The following is a 16710-nucleotide window of genomic DNA, read 5'->3' as shown; positions in this document are numbered from 1 at the left end:
GAGATGCTTGAGAAGTTAGAAAGCACGCTCTTTTGGATGCAAATGAAACTGAGTAATTCACCGCTTACCTTAGCTTCAGACTTTTCAAAAGTTAGCCTGAGCACATCTCCATTTGTACTAGTCCACCATCTGTTTCACATACAGTTGGACAGAAACAGAGTTCCAAAGGTGTTATAGAAGCGTCCACTAATGGGAAGCACTGAAGCACTATTCTGAGTATGCAACAGCGATTAACCATAGGAAAACCAACTCATAAGAAACTCAGGCACACGTGTACCCTGTTGTGTCCTGCCAGCCATACTGTCTCCTGTATAAATTCTGTTAGCAATCATGGAGGGTAAGATTTCTCATTTGGTTTAATTATGCCTTATCCTGCTTGGAAAGAATTATCCCTTCTTTGGCTGACAATTTGTCCCAATTTACCTATTTTTCTCCTGGTTACTGCTTTGTCCTTCTAAGTTTGTCTAGTAGACTAGCCAGGTAATAACAGATCAAGGATCCTAGTATTAATAGAATATCACAATACAATTCACTAAGTCTGGGTACACACTGACGTTAAGATGACGGACAAAACTAAACAGGGGAAAGAGAAACACTGTAAATGAACAGCTGAACATTCTCACAAAACATTTGGGATCTGATACAGTGGACCCTTGACTTACAGACGGCTTGACTTACAGACTTTTTAAGTTACAGACTTCTCTGGCCGCAAAATTTAGGTTTGACTTGCAGACTGAGATTTGACTTACAGACCAGAAAAAAACCAAAATGGAACAAAAATGGCCTGTTATGGGATTAATGGGTTTTCAATGCACTGTAGGTCAATGGAGACTTGCCTTACAGACTTTTTGACTTGAGAACCGCCTTCCAATACGGATTAAGTTCTCAAGTCAAGACCCCACTGTACTGTCAAAATGTTCTGAAGTGCACTATGAACAAAATTGTGGTGGTGGGAAAACAAAGGATGACATGTTCTATCACTTTAAAAGACCAATACTGTAGATTTGTTTCAGTGTGAGCTTTCACAGATCAAAATCTACTTCTAAATCACGTACTTATACTATGCCATCTGTATTTGTAAGTGACTCGGTGGTGGGGGAATCATGACAAAGTGATGGTATAGGCAACAGATAACACTTTATTAAGAAAGAAATGGGACTATAGAAATGTTACTTACTTTAAATTACAAGCCATGACCAAAGTGATTAGCTAGTTACCAGGCAGGACTGGATGTCATGAAAATGCAAAAAGTTGTTTCTAGGTCAGAGTATGTCAAAAGAGACATCCATTTTATATACATAAAATGTCATAGAAAGGGGGCTTGTTAATACATATAATGCTAGAAGCAGCCCTGGTCTTCATTTAAGCTCTTAAAGACACAATGGAATTTGCATATGTAGTCTACTTCGGTTGTCTCCCCCTCCACTCTTCTTTGAAGTACACTCTACAATTTTGTTTATGCCTTAAGAGTTCCTCAACAATCTTCCTCAGGAAGACTCACAATCGCACCCCTTATTTCAAGAGCTGACTGTGTAACTCTACCTCCTTAGTCTAGCACACATCACTAAGCTTCTTAAGAAAAGATTCTCAGGATTCACAGTGAAATTTAAAGCCATCATGGTCCATTTACAGTACCAGAATACTGTCTGCTTTTGCAATAACTCTTCAAGGTCTTCAGCAGAAATCTTTCTGAACTTGACTACCTAGAAATCTTGTTGAAAATCCAAATGGGATCTGCAACCTTCCTAACACTGCCTGTGCTCTGCTTCTGCAATAGTTGTTTGTTAATGTTGTTCAAGGCATTAAGAATCTACTTCTGCAGGGCTAGCCTAACCTAAAGTATCTACAGTCCTAAAATGATGCAAGCAAACATGATTTACAAGTTCTCAGTAGTAATTAGCCTGTTAAAAATTACATGTAAAGGTGGTGAGTCCAAAGTATCATCTCCTTTACCTATTTTCCCTATTAAGATGCTAAAAGACAAATTCCCAGTGACGAAGCAATTGAAAAACCTGATGACTACAAACAACACAAAAGCACCAATCTCATACCTGAGCCTTTATATTGTATCACTTCTGTTAATTAAATGCCCATGTCAGTAATGCTCTGAATGTGTCTAGCGCTGAAAATGTGGTGGTGCTTCGGGCTAAACCACAGAAGCCTCTGTGCTGCAGGGTCAGAAGACCAGCAGTCGTAAGATCGAATCCACGCGACGGAGTGAGCTCCTATCGCTTTGTCCCAGCTCCCCGCCAACCTTGCAGCTCGAAAGTATGTAAATGTGAGTAGATAAATAGGTACCACCTCAGTGGAAAGGTAAAACCATGTTCCCTAATCACGCTGGCCATGTGACCATGGAAACTGTCTTCGGACAAGTGCTGGCTCTACGGCTTGAAAACGGGATGAGCATCGCCCCCTAGAGTCGGACACGAGTGGACTAAAAATGACAAGGGGAACCTTCACTTTTACCTTACTCCTACTAATCATTTTGAGCTCCATGTATCAATTCAAGACAACAAATGATTGGCAACTACAATTACTGAGAAGCTATTCTGAATGCAGGGTGGAAGAAAGGGAAGACCAGGCCTGCAAAAGACAACTACAAGCACTAACCCTCCACAATGAAATAAGTTCCAGAAACAAGAGACTATTTTTAAGGCAGGTTATGAAATGTAGTCAAAAGCAATATTTTCCAAAAGCAGCAGTTTCCCCAAGCACCAGCCAAATGTGAATTTAAAGGACATTAAAAAATATGGGGGGAAAGACTTTCACACTACTATCTGAAGGCCAGATCAGCTACCAACTAGAGGGGTTTGACAGAAAAGGCACAAAGCAGACATATCCCCAGCTGTCATCCCAGAGTTGATGGTACCAAGACTAATACGAGTACTTTGTTGTTTAGTCATTAAGTCGTGTCCAACTCTTCATGACCCCATGGACCAGAGCACGCCAGGCCCTCCTGTCTTCCACTACCTGCCGGAGTTTGGTCAAATCCATGTTGGTCACTTCAGTGACACTGCTTCCTCCGATGTCGGGGGGAAAGCCCTTTGAGACCACCGGAGGCAAAAAGGCAGGGGGAAAAGGTGGGAAATTCCAATTCCCAGCCATTTTCCCCTGCCTTTTTGCCTTTGAAGGTCTCAAAGGCTTCCTCCGATGTCAGGGGGAAAGTCCTTTGAGACCTCCGAAGGCGCTGATCGCGGTGGCGGGGACCCCCAGGGAGGTCTCCCATGGCGGTGAGCAAGTCCCGGGAGACCTCCCTGGGGCTCCCTGCCGCGCCAATTGGCGCCTTCGGAGATCTCAAAGGGCTTCCTCCGATTTCGGGGGGAAAGCCCTTTGAGACCTCCAGAAACAAAAAGGCAGGGGGAAACGGCAGTAAATTCAAATTTCCAACCCTTTTCCCCTGCCTTTTTGCCTTTTTTCTTCCCTAGGAACACACTGATCGGTTTTCAATGCATTCTTATGGGAAATGGGGCTTCAACTTAAGAACATTTCGACTTAAGAACACAGTCCCAATAAGGGATAAGTTCTTAAGTCGAGGTACCACTGCATTCATAAGGGATTTGGTTTAGATTATACCTGACTAGCCCTGTAGTTTTTCCTACTTTCTTCAGTTTAAGCTTGAGTTTTGCTATAAGAAGCTGATGATCGGAGCCACAATCAGGTCCAGGTTTTGTTTTTGTTGACTTATAGAGCTTCTCCATCTTTGGCTGCAGAGAATATAAGCAATCTGATTTTGGTATTGCCCATCTGGTGATGTCCATGTGTAGAGTCGCCTCTTGTGTTGTTGGAAAAGTATATTTGTGATGACCAACTTGTTCTCTTGACAAAACTCTATTAGCCTTTGTCCTACTTTGTTTTGAACTCCAAGGCCAAACTTACCTGTTGTTCCTTTTATCTCTCGACTCCCTACTTTAGCATTCCAGTCCCCTAGAATAAGGAGAATGTCTTTCTCTGGTGTCAGTTCTAGAAAGTGTTGTAAGTCTTCATAGAATTGGTCAATTTCAGCCTCTTCAGCATTGGTGGTTGGTGCATAAACTTGGATTACTGTGATGTTGAAAGGTCTGCCTTGGATTTGTTTGGAAATCATGCTATCATTTTTGAGACTGTATCTCCGTAAAGCTTTTCCCACTCTTTTGATGACTATGAGGGCTACTCCATTTCTTCTACGGGATTCTTGCCCACAATAGCAGATATGATAATCGTCTGAATTGAATTTGCTCATTCCCATCAATTTTAGTTCACTGACACCCAGGATGTCAATGTTTATTCTTGCCATCTCCTGTTTGACTTATCTTAGTAACCAGTTATACTTATCTTAGTAACCAGTTTGCATGAAAGTGTGCAATCCTTCAACCACCCTGGTTTCTACCCTCCCTAAAGGAAAGGAGAGTTATGCTTTAACTTGTTTTACTTTGTTTTCTTTATTTTTATTCAATACATTCATACAGAACAGTTCAAGGTCCCACAGTCTTAGTTACGTGATCTAACCACTACAACCACTAGATCAGAGGATATACAAGCAACCATCATTTTACTGTATTGCTTACATCAGTGGTTCCCAAACATTTTAGACTCACAGCTCCCTTGACTTACTGGCCCCAGTACAGTAAGACTGCCATATCCACAAGATCAGTGCCCGCTGTTTCACTTATCCACTGCCTCAAGAAAATCATCATCATCAATGTGTATTACTAGGACTGGTGACTAGATGGAACCAGAGACTGTGCTGTATACCGATAGCTTAAGACAGACCTGGGCAAAGTGTGGCCCGAGGGCCACATACGGATAGTGAGCCACTCCTGTCCGGCCCGCAGACAGTTTTGAACATCAATACCATTTATAGCTTTTTGTCTAAAGTTGATCAGTTGTTTATCTTCAACATACCGCAAAAAACCTCTTTAGTATTTGTGAAGATTAACAAGTTTAAAATAAAAACAATCATAACATCACTATTCCATTTTATTTTTAAGTAAAGTTGGTTCGGCCCCCGAACACAGTTCAGATTTTTCATGTGGCCCTCCTACAGAAATTAATTGCCCACCCCTGGCTTAAGAGAAATGCCCTCATGGCCTGATTCTGGAAGCTGCTTCCAGAAAAATGAAGAAGTTGCATTTTTGCTTGTGGGGGGGAACTCCCTTGCGGAGGGCAGGAAACTCAGTCCTTCAGCAAGAATAGGCCAGAATTCCCTCTCTGCAGCATAGAGGCACACTAGAGAAACTGCAAGTGCTGCAGTATATTATGTATGGGTGAGGGAGGGAGAGGGGAGGGGGGGAAGGAGAAAAGGATTATGTGGTGTCCCTAGGTTGTTTTTCCGGTGTCCCACACAACCATGGCACAGTTTAGGAACCACTGTCTTATGTTAAGAGCATCTGGCAGAAGCACATCACAGTCCTGTTACTGTCCTGTTTTGTGGGGGCTATAAGTACTGTCCCTTTGATCCCTTATGGAAATGAAAGTTTGCCCAATTTGGAAAGTCCTAATACAGCAACATTCAGAAAGAGGCAAGCAAGGATTTCTCTTGATTCAAAGAGCTCAGTTCTAAAAGTTGGAGACAAGACAACCCCATGGACCCTGAGCAGCTTTCTAAAAGCAGAGTAAAAAGCTAGTGCCTCCTCCTTGAAAGGGAAAGACAGACTAAGTGCCTCATTGCCAGGTTTTCAAGCATAACCTTTTTCAAAACACTGTTGTGTCCCAAGGAAGACATTAGCTACTTCTTTCTCTCTTCTATCACTTTTGGAAAGGAGCAGAAAAATGGCTTGTAAAGACATTAAATGGAATACCAGCTACCACCTTGCTTTCAGGAAAAGGAAAAGGGGTCAAGATTGTCTGCAGCTTTCAAAATGTGGTGTCTGGCACCTCAGAGTGCACTACCTTCCTGACGGCTGCCTTTCTATTCTTAAGAAGAGCTCTGTGACCAAAGGAACCTGAAAAGCTTCCTTTCTCCCTTCTAGACACCAAATATGGATGAGCAGTATGCAGCTGGTTTACTAATCTTAAGAGAATGAACTAGTCCTTTCTTTCTATAAAGATAAAAAGAAGAATGATATCTTAGTTACTCAAGGTAATTCTTATTTTCCACAGATGACTGGCTATTTGCTTTTAGTAGGTGTGGAGACTTCAGGTTTGAAGATATACTGTTATTTTTCAAGAACACTGAAATCTACTAGTTACAGTTGAGTGAGAAAACTAATGGCTTAAAAATATTCTTCTTCAAAATGTATTTTTTATATATTTGCTTTTTATTTAAAAAGGAGCCTATGCTGAGATACCTTCAACTTAATAGCTTATAGCATTTTATATAAAGGATGTGAACAGCTGTGAGTTGATACATTACCTGGAGCATAGACGGCTGGTGGAAAGCATTTGGGTAAAAAAGAAAGGAGACAGAATAATAATACGTAATGTCACAGTGGTGGTTCTGCTTCCTAGTCAGACTGAAGAGTTAGATTATGTCCTCCTAGATCAGATTGCCAACAATTCAAAGAGGAGAGACACTGTAATAATTGGAGACTTCAACTATCGCTTTTTGCATTTTTTTTTCCTCCTCTCTTGAAAGTCTGAGCTTATTTGGAGCTTTATGTTTCTTAACTTTCTCTCGTATGGAGAGTATACACACAGCAGTACTACAGCAATATTCACATGGATTCAGCCCTCTGAAACGCAGAATGATTGCCCAAGCACAATTCCTTCTTTGTAAAGGATTCACAGCCACACTTCTTAATAAAACAAGAAAGCTTATGTTTATTACAGAAATACACTTGGTACAGAATAGGTGATAGAAGTCCTAATTCTAACTAGGTAGAGATGTCAGGAGCCAAGGCTGCCCTTTCATCGCTAAAGATGAAAAATAGCATTGGGTGCGGTGTTAACTGCAGTGACAACAAACAATGTGACATATTAGGCAGTGGAGCAGATCAGCTGAGACAATTTTACCAACTTGGATTGACTTCCTCTATAAAAGTGAATCTGGAGACTGTATGGAAGCGCTCTCTCTCTCTCGCTCGCTCGCTCGCTCTGTGTGTGTGTGTGTGAGTGTGTGTGTGTGTGTGTGTGTGTGAGAGAGAGAGAGAGAGAGAGAGAGAGAGAGACTCATGCCCAATGGCATATTGCTCCCCACCCCTCAAAAAAGCCACCTTACACTGTTTACACTTCACCAGCCTGCACTAAAAGGGCCAAAGTAGACAGGCCCACAGTATTCATCTCATCCTTCTTCAGCAAAGTATTTTAAGAGTTGAGGTACTATGCTAAACAGATGCAGATGTCAACAAAAATGTGACAGACTGGAGAAAGGATATGGAAGGGCTAAGTACAGCAGTAGTGTTCACTCATTCAATCAGGATGGTCAGGATTGGGAAACCCAGTAATGGAAAATTCATTTTGCCATTTTTCTGAATATTTACAGCATGATATAATTAATTTGTATTCTGCAATTCTAGAAATTCAAGTAAAATCTGCACTGCAAGCGCTAGAAAGAAAGAAATCACCAGGGGTAGATGGACTACGAAGAGAATTATTTCAAGCCACAGAGACCAAGTTTGTGAAAGAATGTGGCGACAAATATGGAAAACAAAACAATGGCCACAGACTAGCAACATTCTATATATATTCCTATCCCCAAGAATGGAGATGTCAAGGGGAGCAGTAACTATAAGACCATTGCTCTAAATTTCCCACACAAGCAAAGTGATTCTCAAGGTTTTTGGAGCAAAAATTAATATAAGACCCTGTCTTATTTTCGGGGAAACAGGGTAGCAAAATATTTTGTGTACTTGCTTCAATCATCAATCCAAATGATGATTGCAGCCAAGAAAACAGAAGAAGACTGAGGCTTGGAAGATTAGTAATGAAGGAATTAGAAAAGATTATCAAGCTGGATGTGTCACTGGACATGAAAAGAAAGATCATCCACACTCTTGTATTCCAGATCACCGCATATGGGTGTGAAAGTTGGACAGTTAAAGAAGCTGATGGGGGGAAATGATTTGTTTGAAATACAGTATGATGTAAAGGAAAAGCTTTACAGACATCCTGGACTGCCACAAAGACAACCAAGTAGTCCTAGACCAAATCAAGTCTAAACCATCTCTGGAGGCAGAAATGATGACACTCAGGTTGTCACTCAGGTTGTCCTACTGTGGGCACATGATGAGAAGGCAAGATTCTCTATAAAAGACAATCATTTTGGGAAAGGTTGAAGCCAGAAAGAAAAGAGGAAGTCCAAATAAGAGATGGATTGACTTCCTAAAGCAAGCCACAGGCTTGATTTTACAACAGCTGAGCAGGGCTGTTGAGGACAGGCCATTCTGGAGGTCACTTGATCATGAGGCCAGCATAAATTGGAGGCAACTTGATGGCAACAACAATTTATCCTTATATTTTAAATTATATTATATTGGCTCTGATACTGCTGCATTTTAAAAAGCCAGCTTTTATGGAGAAAAGCAGAGTAAACATATTTGAAATACATAATACATATTTAATTGTACTTATTCTATTATGCAGTCTATCAAGTTGGTGCAGAACTCTTAGGAAACTAGTTTTGTAAGTATTTAAAAACGGTTGCTATTAACAATGATTATGCTTTACGGGCTCCCTGAGAAGTGGCTGCTTTTTATATCAAGAAAAACATTCAGGTGGATGCAAGTGCTCTCTGCAATGATGAGCAAAATACTGCCCTCATCCTTTGTCTCCCAGGGCAGATGTTTATTTCTCTTGCTACAAAAACAGTAAGAATGTTCAGAATAAATTATAATTTGAATAATGCTGGCAAACTGCAGTATGGCACATATCCATGACCGCCACAGTGGTACAGTTTTACCACTGCTGCAAGAAATGTTAAAAATTCCTCCTTTTCAGTTTTCTCAACCCTTCTTCAAAGAAGAAACCTCCCAGCCTGGGAAGTGACCTTTATTTTCATGCTCAACAGATATCTACAACCCCTAATTATCACAGACACTATCTCATATATTCAGTCCATTATTTTTCTTTCTGTACCCAGGTGTACCGTACAACAGCCAGCTAAAACTTCATACATATATACTTATAACAAAGTACACTTCTATCCATGAAGAGTAAGCCAACATAAATCTACTGAACCTTTAAGTTATACTCTCTACTGTTTTTGCAACATGAGACTAATATAACTACTCCATTGGAAATTGCTGTTTGGAAGCAATAACTCCTCTGTTTCCTGGATTAAGAGATGAGTTCTGTATAATAGATCCATAAATCTCCCAGATGTCTCCTAGCTCACATGACTCTACCTGCACAACTGTTTTAACTTTACATAAGGAAGGGCTGCTTTTGCCATGGACAAAATCCTCCTTAAGGCAGATTCTAATTAGCAGATATTTTCCTCAGGTAAAAAGTACGAGGCACACAAGAGAAATTCAGTCACCTGACCCTGTTCTCGCACACAATGCTTCTAAGAAGCCTGACACCTAAGGACTTTACACGCAAAGGGAGCAACTTCACACGTGCATGTTAACACAAAAGGTATGAATGAATGTATGGCCAAAAGATCGCCACAGACACAACTGCCTTTTAGTGGACTTACTGGGCCTGTTCGTTGGCACAACAATCAAACGATGACTCCACAATATAGGAACGAGGCCAAAGTCTCCTAGGAAGGAGAATTTGCACCTGCTGAAGAAAACAAAGGCGGAAGCATAAAGGCTGCCCCTCCATACTTCGGCCGCACAATTCGGCCTGGAGATGCTCGGCGGCGGCGGCTGCCTCCCCCCCACACACACACACACACAAATGCAAGCAGATACAGTATAGGTTTAAAAAAGGACACGGGTTGAGCCACACACACACCCCACATTACCAGAGGAGAGCAGGCGAATCCACAAAACCTAGCAGGCGAAAGACACCTGCTCACAACCCTCCTCGCTCCCTACACAACCCCGTGAGAAAGCGCTCGTCCTCTTTCTCCCACACTCTTCCTCCCCGCCAACGCAACTTGCGTAAAGCGTTCCCTCCGCCGATGGCAGCTACAGTATTCTCAGGCTGCGCTTACGCCAAGCGGCCTCGAAAGCGTCGCGACGGAAGCCAATGTGGGATTCTCGGAAGGCATTTCCGCAAACGGCGCCGGCTTCCCGAGAGCCGGCCTGACGGAACTTGGCTTGCGCGTTCGGCGCCTCCCCTCAGCCCCGCTTCCCTTCCCTTCCCTTCCCTTCCCCCCCCCCCCCACCACACACGGACCGTCTGACTCACCGACCGACAAAGTTCTCGAGGACGGAGCTTTTGCCCGCGCTCTGTCCACCCACCACAGCAATCTGCGGCAGGTCGAGATGGCAGCTCTGCCCGATAGAGCTGAAGGCATCCTGCAGCTTGTTCACCAAGGGGATCAGCTCTTCCATTCCTCGGTTGCCCATAGCAACGGCCTAAGGGGGGGCAGTTCCCCCCGCACTCCCCTTGTTTCCTCTCACAGCCCCAGGCAACAACCACCAAACTTCCCCCTCGGATTCTCTTCATCCGGCCTGAGCGACGCCCCGCTCGACACCTCTCCCTCCCTCCTTGTCCTACTCACCTCCGCTATTGCTTGTCGGAGCTGTCACTCCACGATCAACACCAATAGGCCAAACGGAGCATGGTGATAGGGCAGTAATTCTGGCTGTTACGCCTATTTCCGGCCGAGGTTCCAATTGGACAGCACGTCCTGACATTCGAGGACTCTCCGCTCGGCCCCAGCCAATGGGGATCTTAGGAGCGCGGTCAAATAATTGCAATCCCCCCGGCTATAGCTCGTCGCTGCTTTCTAATGGAGAAAAAAAAATTATATTTCTTATATAAGGAGTCATTTTTCAAAACAGCCACTCTCTTCAACAGGATTACATATACTTCCCCCCCCCCCCAATATCGCTATCTTTGTTCGTGTCGGAAACGTGACTGTGCAATTAATATATCAGATAAACATCAAATTAATAAATATGTCAGAGGCATCAGACGAGGCAATCACGTTGAACATAATGTATTGGTCCAATAAAGTCAAACCTTTCTTAAGGAAGAAACAAAGAAAATTACTGTGGCACCTTAAGCGCTAAGAAAATGACCCAAGATTACCCAGAATATTAGTACTTTTAGAAGAGATAGCCATGCTAGATTGAGGCAAAACTTCTGAGTAAGGAGATTTGTCTGCGAAATATATTAAAATATAGCTGTTAGTATTTAACGTACCACATCGTTTTTGTCTTTATATTTTTATTTTTCATTTGGTTTTCTTGATACGCCGGAATATTAGATATATATGTACAGCTCAAGTGGTGTGGGGAGAAAAATTGGGAACAGTGAGTTTGTGGGGCATTTAAATGCTGTGCAACAAATTATACTGACGCTGGGTATTTGCAAACTGTTTTTGGTAACCAGACAAGTATTAGAAACCTTTGCTTTGGGTCCACAGATTAACAGTTACTACCCCCATGGGGATTTTTTAAACAGATAGTTCTTGCCCTAAGAATTTGTACTGTTCTACTACGATCCTTCCCATTTATGTTGAAGGGTAACTTGTTCATTTCCTCACAGAGAGCACAGAAGGATGATAATTTGGTGTTAGACAAGGGTGTATTTTATCCCCTTGTATGTTCAATCTGTATGCAGAAGATATCACGCAGAAAGTCAGACTAGATTCAAACAAAGAAGTGGAAACTGATGGAAGAATAATTTAAAATATGCAAATAACGCCATTTTACTGCCAAAAAGCAGCAATGACTTGAAACGAATGTTAGGGAAAATGAAAGAAGAAAGTGCCAAAGCAGGATTGCAGCTGAATGTTAAGAAGTCAAAAAGCATGACTACAGAACTACACAATTTTAATACTGACAATTAAGAAATTTAAATAGTTAAGAGATTTTGTACATATTATCAATCCAAGTGGTGACTGAAGCCAAGACATCAGAAAACTGGGACTTTGAAGCACAGCAATGAAAAGATCACCAAGGATTTCTGATTGGAGACAAAGACCACCTACACTCTTGTACAGTATTTCTGATCACCATGTATAAATATGAAAGCTGGACAGTTAAGAAAGCTGACAATAATAAAGTTTATTCATTTGAAATATGGTTCTGGAGGAGAGATTTGCAAATATGCTGGATTGCCAGAAAGACAAACAAGTGGGTCCTAGATTGAATCAAGCCTGAACTATCTATAGAGACAAAAATGTCGAAACTGAGGTTGTTCTACTTTGGGCACATCATAAGAAGACAAGATTCCCTGGAAAAGACAATAATGCAGGGAAAGGTGGAAGGCAGCAGGAAGATCAAATATGAGATGGACTGACTCCCCAAAAGAGTCTATATACTTCAGTCTGCAAGAGCTGAGCAGGGCGGCTAAAGAAAGGACATTTTGGAGAGCACTCATTCATAGGGTCACCATGGGTCGGAGGCAACTTGACAGCACGTAACAACAACATAGTCAAGGAATCATCTCTGAATTCTTACTGGCATTCCACTCTCCAAATCTTTTCATTGCTCTTCCTTTGAGATACTACTTTATTTCCGTCTGTATCAGTGGTTCCCAATGCTGGGTAACCCAGATGTTCTTGGATTGGAACTCACAGAAATCCTAGCAATCACAGCTGGTGGTGAAGGCTTCTGGGGATTGCAGTCCAAGAACACCTGGGTTACCCAAGGTTGGGAACCCCTGCTTGTTTAGATGATCAACTGTTTCATCTATATTTGTCCCAGAACTTTCAGTGCATTGCAGATCCAGCTTCCTTGTTCTTTCTCAGGGTCACAACAGCAATCCTAAACTATGTCATATGTTATTATGCAATACTGTATGTGGCTTGGGTCCTGGCTATCTGAAGGACTGTGTGTCCCCATGCAAGCCTTCTCGGTCCTTAGGTTCCTCAGATGAGGCTTTCTTGTCAGTCCCATTGCCATGGGAGGCATGCTTGATGGAGACAAGAGAAATGGCCAGATTGTGGAATGCTCTCGCTAGGGAGATTAGGTTGTCCTCTCCATATTATCCTTCCACCAACAGCTGAAGATCCACCCTTTCTGACAAGCTTTTAATAACTGAGTACTACATGCTGGTTTTTAGATAACTAAGTTTCCGTTTTTGCAGCCTGGTGGTGTGGACAGGAGCAGTGAAGGCTACCACTTGTCTCCTGGACCGTTGCCCATCTTGGCTTACAAAAGCTGACAGAGAGGGTCTGGCTGAGTGGGTTCAAGGGGTAGTGAATCCCTCCTTGAAGCAGGATAGGATCCCAGCTACTTAGAGGCAGTAGTAAGACAGCTTTAAAAAAATATCCCATTCCTGGGCAAGATGCTGGAGTGGGCTGTGGCTTCTCAGGTCCAGGGGTGGAGCTTCTGGATGAGATGGATTATCTAGATCCATTTCAATCTGGCTTCAGGCCTGGTTATGGGACAGAGACTAATTTGATCGCCTTGATTGGATGACCTACGCTGGGAACTGGACAGGGGGAGTGTGTCCCTGTTTGTTCCGCTGCCCTCTCAGCAGCTTTCAATAGCATAAGCTTTGATATCCTTCTGGGTCATCTCTCTGGGATGGGAGTGGGAGGCCCTGTTTTGCAAAGGACCCAGTCCTTCCTGGAGGCAAGAACCCAAAGGGTGGTGCTGGGGGACTCCTGTTTGACACCCTGGCCACTGGCCCTGCAGGATCCCTCAGGGTTCTGTTTTGTCTCCTATGCTGTTTAAGATGAAACCACTGGGAGAGGTTGTCCAGAGTTTGGGGGTTTGGTGTTACTATTATGTGGATGACACTCAACTCTCTCTATTCCATCTAAATCCAAGGAATCTATTTTGGCTCCAGATCACTGCCTTATGTCAGTAATGGCCTGGATGAGGGCAAATAATCTGAAACTTAATTCAGACGAGACAGAGGTGCTCCTGGTCAGTCGAAAGGCAGAGCAAGGAAAAGGGATGCAGCCTGTGCCGGATGGGGTTACTCTCCCTCTGAAAACACGAGTGAGCAGATTGGGGCACTCCTGGATTTGTCCATAAACCTAGATGTCCAGGTTTCGATGGTGGTCAGGAGCACCTTTGCCAAGGTAAAACTAGAGCGCCAGGTGCACCCATTTATTGAGAGGGTTGATCTGGTCATGGTGACACATGCCCTAGTTACATCTCAAATGGATGACTGTAATCCATGGATTACTGTAACCCTCTGTGTGTGGTTGCCTTTGGAAAGTGTTCGGAAAGTCCAAAGGGTCCAAAATGCAGCAGTCAGATTGCTGGCTGGGGCTGGTTACAGAGATCATGTGACACCCCACCCCCTCCCGTTACAGCAGCTCCACTGGCATCCAATCAGTTTCTGGGCACAATTCAAAGTGCTGGTCTTAACCTATAAAGGCATAAACAGCTTGGGTGCCAGGTATCTAAAAGACCGCAACTCCCTTTATCAGCCTGCCCAGACTTTTAAGTTCATCAGTGGAGGTCTTTCTCTTGGTCCCGCCATCCTCACAGGTGCGCTTGGTGGAGACACAGGAGGGGCCTTCTCTGTTGCTGCTCCCAGACTCTGGAACTCCCTCCTACAAGAAGCCAGGCTGGCCCCATCATTGCTGTCATTCTGCAAGCAGGCAAGGACCTTTCTGTTCAGGCAGGTTTTCCCTTAATAATTGTTGGTCTAAGAAGGTTGTTTAATGAATTGTTGTATTCTGTTGTTTTAAATGTGTTTTAGTACTGATTTTATTACTGTTTTTAATGGAGACTTGTTTAATTATTTTTAATACTTGTACATCTACTGTACTGTTTTTAGTCTCTACATATTGTCGTTTTATTGATGTAAGTAGCCTTCCACCAGAGGTGTGGCTAGCCCCATACCTCCTTGGGTTTATGAGGCAACTTAAGACCTGGCTATTCTCCCAAGCCTTTCTATAGCTTGCTCCATAGTGATGTAATGTAATCCTTCTTGGCTTGCCAGCCACAAATATTTATTTTGCAGACTACCTGTCTCTCTTGTTTTCTGCACCCTAGAGCCATGCTTATCATGGTCCTGGAATTTGGATTTCTTTTCTTTCAATATTTTAACAGGTTTTTTTTTTTTTTTTTGTGACTGTTATATTTTGTTGTGTCTGCTTGGGTACATGTTGGGCAGGATAAAAATGTAAATACATAAAATAAATTATTTTCCCCTATCAATAGATCTGTCAAGAGAGCAGGCTTTGTCAGATCTGAAGTTACAGATGCCAGCCAGAAAAAGCAAAGTGAAATAATTTTTGTCTTTTTTACATGACAGAAGAAACTGTTTTTGTAATATTTGTTAATCTTTATACCACCAATCCCTGGAAAAGACCCTGATGTTGGGAAAGTGTGAAGGCAAGAGGAGAAGGGGACGACAGAGGACGAGATGGTTGGATAGTGTTACCAAAGCTACCAACATGAATCTAACCAAATTCTGGGAGGCAGTGGAAGACAGGAGGGCCTAGCATGCTCTGGTCCATGGGGTCATGAAGAGTTGGACACGACTTGACTAAACAACAAAAATACCACTAATGTTCCAATTTAATAAACTGCGTAAATACATAATGAAATTGCCATTTTATGGTAATCAGGATTTCTGCACCATAAAGGCGGAAATGGAGCTGAAGCACTCTATTTAGCTTACGTACTAAACTTTGTCTCCCGCCTTACTCAGAAGGCAACATATTCTAAAATATTAATATATAGTGTTGCCTTCCATGGACTAACTGCTGTAATTTCAAGGGCTGTTTTCTAGCTTGCAGTAAGACTTAAGTAGTCTTTTCAAGTGTTTGATTTTAGAATGACAATTCTTTTTTTGCTTAATAATGAAAAGTCAAAATATACTTCAAAAGTACAGTAAAGACATTTTCCTTAGCATCCACAATCTGCATGTAATTATGCTGTACAGTTTCACATACTATCCTTGGCTGTTTATAATCTAATATTTAATTATGTAAAGTGAAGGTGCATAGTACAAGTAACATTCTGTCTCTGGTAACCACAGTATCTAAAGTATTAAGTTTTCAACCTATCCTCAGATATTAGTTAGCTTTCGGCACTAACTTTATCCAATAATATTTAGTAACTTTGTCCAATAACATATGGCCCATTGAGAACAGTGCAACAGCTTTCATCTGTATTATGATGATGTCATACTGCCCAGGTCTTTCACTGTACTAACATTCTATAAGTCTGACATGCATATCAGTTGACTTCAGTTTTTAAAGCTAATTTGTATTTTTTTTAAAAAATGGAAATGAGACTTTTTTTTACAAACAAGTCCATTCATCTACCTACCCCAGTCCTCATTTATATTGGGTTGATTCTAAGATGTATAAGATCAAGGAGACCAGGGTGGTTTTTTTTTTTTTTTTTTTTTTTTTTTTTTTTTTTGCAGACTAGCAAATATCCTTAACGTTTACAGTAAAGAAGGAATGGAGAACCCCAACTCTGAGTTATTACCAAAGCGTGAGCCTGCTTGCTCCCTACCAAGGTGGCCGGGTCCGTGCATGAAAAAGCATTTCCCCCTCAACTAGGAAGCTGCAGGATGGTTGGAATCCGTGGGAAAAGTCAGCACGACCTTCATTTTGCTCTCACCATGGGGGCAGTCAATAAAGGGATCGTATCTTTGTTTTTCTGTACTGTACAGGCGTTTAAATATATTTTTTGATATTTTACATTACTTCTTTTCCCCTTCAGCCACTTTTTCTCTACTTTTCTAAGTTCAAGTCGGCCAACTTTCACTGCCTTCCACCTTCAGCCACTTAATCCGGGTTCCGTGGGT

At 42.3% G+C, this 16710-nt stretch overlaps 1 protein-coding gene across 8 annotated transcripts in view; it reads right to left on the bottom strand.

Annotated features, from left to right (window-relative positions):
- Nucleotides 1–10523, bottom strand: part of DNM2 (dynamin 2) — a 92938-nt gene extending 82415 nt beyond the window's left edge. For all 8 annotated transcript variants that reach the window (XM_020791713.3, XM_020791717.3, XM_020791718.3 and 5 more), the window contains exon 1: nt 10216–10523. In XM_020791713.3, coding sequence (XP_020647372.1) covers nt 10216–10376 — 161 coding nt within the window. In that variant the 5' untranslated portion in view covers nt 10377–10523. The remainder of the gene's footprint in view (nt 1–10215) is intronic.
- Between the last annotated feature and the right edge of the window lie 6187 nt (nt 10524–16710).

The sequence above is a fragment of the Pogona vitticeps genome, chromosome 2, assembly GCF_051106095.1.
Source record: "Pogona vitticeps strain Pit_001003342236 chromosome 2, PviZW2.1, whole genome shotgun sequence".
Taxonomy (NCBI): domain Eukaryota; kingdom Metazoa; phylum Chordata; class Lepidosauria; order Squamata; family Agamidae; genus Pogona; species Pogona vitticeps.
The sequence above is the reverse complement of the archived record's forward strand: the minus strand, read 5'-3'. Positions and strand labels throughout refer to the sequence as shown.